General features: G+C 43.4%; 1 gene segment (V, D, J or C); it reads left to right on the top strand.

Moving 5' to 3' along the window:
- The first annotated feature begins 314 nt into the window (after positions 1-314).
- Positions 315-1,140, top strand: LOC123976603. The segment is given in 2 exon segments: positions 315-371; positions 469-1,140. Coding segments are annotated over 2 exon segments (393 nt in total).
- The last annotated feature ends 3,202 nt before the right edge of the window (positions 1,141-4,342 follow it).

Here is a 4,342-nt window from a genome sequence, read left to right as displayed (position 1 = left end):
GAATGAAATGAAAGCAGACAGAAGATGTTGTAAAAGAAAATCTTTCTGCAGTCATCAAAGCAAATGTCCATAAAAATGATCACTGACACATTCCTAATCAATCCTCTGGTAAACGTATTGATCCATTGAGAAGCAGCATCATCAGAGTAATCCAAGTCCCTGTTGGAGTCAGTCAGAGCATTTCCATAGAGAGCCACTTTGCATCAGCAGCACCATGCTCCAGTGCTCTGGGAGACTTTATAGTCCTGAGAGTTGAACACTGGATGACTGACAGCTGTCCTTCATGACAACAGAAGCCACAGAAATCCTCCTCATCAAAAACATGACTTTGGTCTCCGTCCTCATCTGGACTCTCCTCTGCTTCACTCAGGGTGAGGAAAATCATTTTTCTGTGATGTGAAAATCATTTGGAGTGTAGCTGAGTTTCACCTCACCATCTCATGTCCAGTGTTTCTTCTCTCTCTTCAGGGTCTGTTGGACAAAATGTTGTTGTGACTCAGCCAGCAGCCAAATCAGTGCAGCTGGGTCAGACTGTCTCTATTGACTGTAAGGCCAGTCCGACAGTAACTCGCTACTCTGGTTCACAATACTACCTGGCCTGGTACCATCAGAAAACTGGAGAAGCTCCTAAACTTCTGATCTACAGAACATCAGACAGATATTCTGGAATCTCCTCCAGATTCAGTGGAAGTGGAGCAGGGAATGGAGTTGACTTCACTCTGACCATCAGTGGAGTTCAGGCTGAAGATGTAGCAGTTTACTACTGTCTGAGTCATCATACCATCAACAGTCAAGGTGTGTTCCCACAGTGAAAAAGCGTCGTACAAAAACCTCCCTCAGTCAGACTGAACAGAAACTGAACTGACTGCTGCAGCTGGAAGCTACTGCAGAGACTGATACAGTTCACTGAGGACACACACACACACACACACGATTTGTGATGCTCATTGCGTCTCCACCAGTTTTCCTCCTGAAGTTCAAACAGTCCTCCTCAACAAGCTGAAAGTTTCCTCAGATGAAGAGAACAGTTCCAGTGAAGAAGCCCAGTCAGACCATTAAAACCACAATAGCAGCAGAGTCAGCTCCACTGATGTAGAGACACAAACCAAATTCACAATATATCAAACATCAACGTCCACACATCACACTGAAATCTCAGGACACTGAAGGTCCATATCTGCAATGCAACAAATGTTTTCTGTGGCAGAAAAACTGACGCTCAGAAACATAATGGATTCTGGGTACATGTCACTGACCAACCTGTTTGTGGACCAAATGCCTCATATGTCACCTCACTTCATACCTATGAGCCCATCACAACAGCTTTCTGTAAGTAGGGAGACAGTTTTGGAATAAAGAAACTATTTCAGTTTAACCAACAAATAACTTTGAGGCCTTGATGTTCCTTTGAGATTTGATCTCATTAGAAGTGTGTATGTTGACGTAATGCATATCTCTTTATGTTTAATTTTCCTATAACCCAACAGCAGAATATGATTGAGATTAAGAGAACAGTTTATTTACAAATCCAAAAAATGTGCAATAGTGATTTCTTTCTTTGAAATCTTTTGCAAGGCAGGCATGTGGCCTGAGCTGGGCAGGCGACAGAAAACACAGGTGAGGCACCGAATGAGACCAGCAGAGATCTTCACAAACTAAAAGAAGATCAGGTTGATGTCTAAAGCTTTGTGACACTGAAGGCAATGCAGGATGTCCTTCTTTTGGTGTGGTTCATAAATTGTTATTATTTCACAACAACCCTAATCTTCTGTCCCATCATTCCAGGACCAAGCTCCAAACCTTGGCCTACAGGATTTGTCTATCTCTGTCACTCTCCTTCAGGAACTCACGTTTAAAATATCCTTTATATCACATGTAAAACATATCATTTAAAATCGTTTTTTTCTTGCTCTCTATTTTTTATTGTAATATCTTGTCACATACTGGCGACCTGTCCAGGGTGTACCCCGCCTTTTTCGCCCAATGTCAGCTGGAATTGGCTCCAGCCCTCCCGCAACCCTGTACGCAGGATAAGCGGTTGACGATGGATGGATGGATGGATCTTGTCACATTGATGTTTTAGTATTAGTATTGTAATGACGAAACAAACAAAAGGCTTCTCTTTGGCTCTTTGTCGTGTATTGAGCAGACAGTCACACTGATACATAGAGGCAGAGAAAACAAACAGTCCAAAGAATCTACAACTCCCCTTGCATTCTTCAGGATACTACTTACACCATGCCTTCTTGGAATGTCTTGAAGGCCATGCTGGAGAAAACGTACAATAACAAAGAGAGGACTATGGCTAAAAATCCAGAAAGTATCCACAGCCACTTCATCATGGAAGAGGTCAAGATGTCCACTGTTCTTCTTAGAGTTAAAAAGTTCAGTCAAACACCCTGTGCAGCTCACCCAACTGAGGCCAAGGATACCCTTATGGCAGAGTGGGGAATTAAGGGGAGGGGGAGAAGCCTGGTCACAGATTGCGCTGTGAACATAATCGCCTGTGCAAACCTCCTAAAGTTGCGCCATATCACTTGCTTTGCCCACGTTGTGAACCCGATAATGGAGAAGTCAGTCAGGCAGACCCCAGAGCTCGGGGACATTCATATTCAGGCACAGAATATAGGGGGGCATTTTAAATCAAGCACCATAGCTAAAGAAAAGCTTTCAGAGATTCAAGGACAAGGAGGTTGGCCCCAACTGGAACAGTACTTTTCCAATGCTGGAAAGGCTGTGCGACCAACGGGAGCCACTAGGAGCAGCTCTTACTGGTCTTAACACTGACCTCATTCCCTTCTCCGCTGAGGAGTAAGAGACCATCCACCAGTGCCTTTAAGTGCCTACCAGGCCACAGTGGAGTTGTCAAAGTAACAAAAGGTCATCCCTCTTGTTCAGATAGCAAAACATCATACAGCCAGACAGTGTACAGCAGTCACACATGAAATTGGTGCTAAGTGGACAATAATCTTCAAACCAACAGAAGATGACTGCACTGTCTTTGGCTTCACTAGTCGACCCCAGGTTTAAAACATTGCATACTGTAAAGCTAGCAGTGCTCAGACAGAAGTGGGACAACTAACCAGGGAGACTCTACCACCAGCAACCTCAGCTCACCTTCCAGACAGGGGCCTGCTTGACAGTGTGCTTTCTTTTTTGTCTGCTGCTGAAAGGTGGATGTAATGACATTACAATTTTTTAATCTTTTCATGTACATATTTAAAAAAAACTCTGGACAGCACCATCCCCCAAAAATATAGGGCAATTTCCAAGTAATCTTTTATTTATTGCACTTTTCCGTTCACACAGTGATGCAACGTCGTACAAAAACCTCCCTCAGCTGGAGAGGAACTGATCTGACTCAACAGCTGCACTGAAACTAAAACAACCAACACATTCTCACTCCCACTGAGTGTTTAGTATGCCAACAAACAGAGATGTTTTTCATGATTGAAACCAAAAAGGGCTTATGGAGTAATTAAATGCTCTGTATTTGTAAAGCGCCTTTGTACGCTACATCTGCATTCACACACAAACTAACATTCACGCACTGGCGGAACAGCCAGGGGCAATTCGGGGTTCAGTATCTTGCTCAAGGACACTTCGATATGCAGCCTGGAGGAGCCGGGGATTGAACCACCGACCTAATAAAACAGGCAACCCACTCAAACTCCTTAGCCACAGCCGCCTTGTAAATAACATTTGAACTTGTCCTTTAGTCATCTTATATTTGTATTTGTAAAGGTTTATTACTGCAGAGTAATCTGGAATGACGACAGTATTCATCAACGCATTCATAATGAATGAAAAATGATGGACTTCTTCTACCATCACTGTTTTGTAGTAACCAAAACATAATGAGGAGTTTTGTCTGAGTTTGTAAACTCTGAATATTCTGTAACTTTAGAAATATATTATGACGTTAAACTGTTGTTCTCTGGATGTGAAACAGTCACTGACACCATCAAGAGAACATTTATTAAGACACTTTGATAATAATAAACATGAAAACAGCTGATTGGATGAAAAGGTCTTTATTATCTGGAAACACTGAAATAATATTGAAACAGTGCAACAAGCTAGTAAATCTTGCTGTTGAAAGATGTCAAATAAAAGAGAGAGACAGTTCCAGAGTGCAGAGTGAGAGCAGGAGCAGAGGAAAACCAGTAGCAGAGTCCCAGTGAGTCAGGTCAGGACTGGGAACACTGGTCTCTCCTCAGTGTCTCTGAGAGCGGAGTCTGGGAGCCCTGGGTGGCCTCACAGGTCACAGAGCCCACCTTCCTCCACTGGTCTGCAGAGAGCCTCAGGGTGCTGCTCCAGCTGTAGTGGCCGTCCTTCTGCA

The sequence above is a fragment of the Micropterus dolomieu genome, linkage group LG09 (assembly GCF_021292245.1).
Source record: "Micropterus dolomieu isolate WLL.071019.BEF.003 ecotype Adirondacks linkage group LG09, ASM2129224v1, whole genome shotgun sequence".
Classification (NCBI taxonomy): Eukaryota; Metazoa; Chordata; class Actinopteri; order Centrarchiformes; family Centrarchidae; genus Micropterus; species Micropterus dolomieu.
This window is presented reverse-complemented; position numbering and strand designations above follow the sequence as displayed.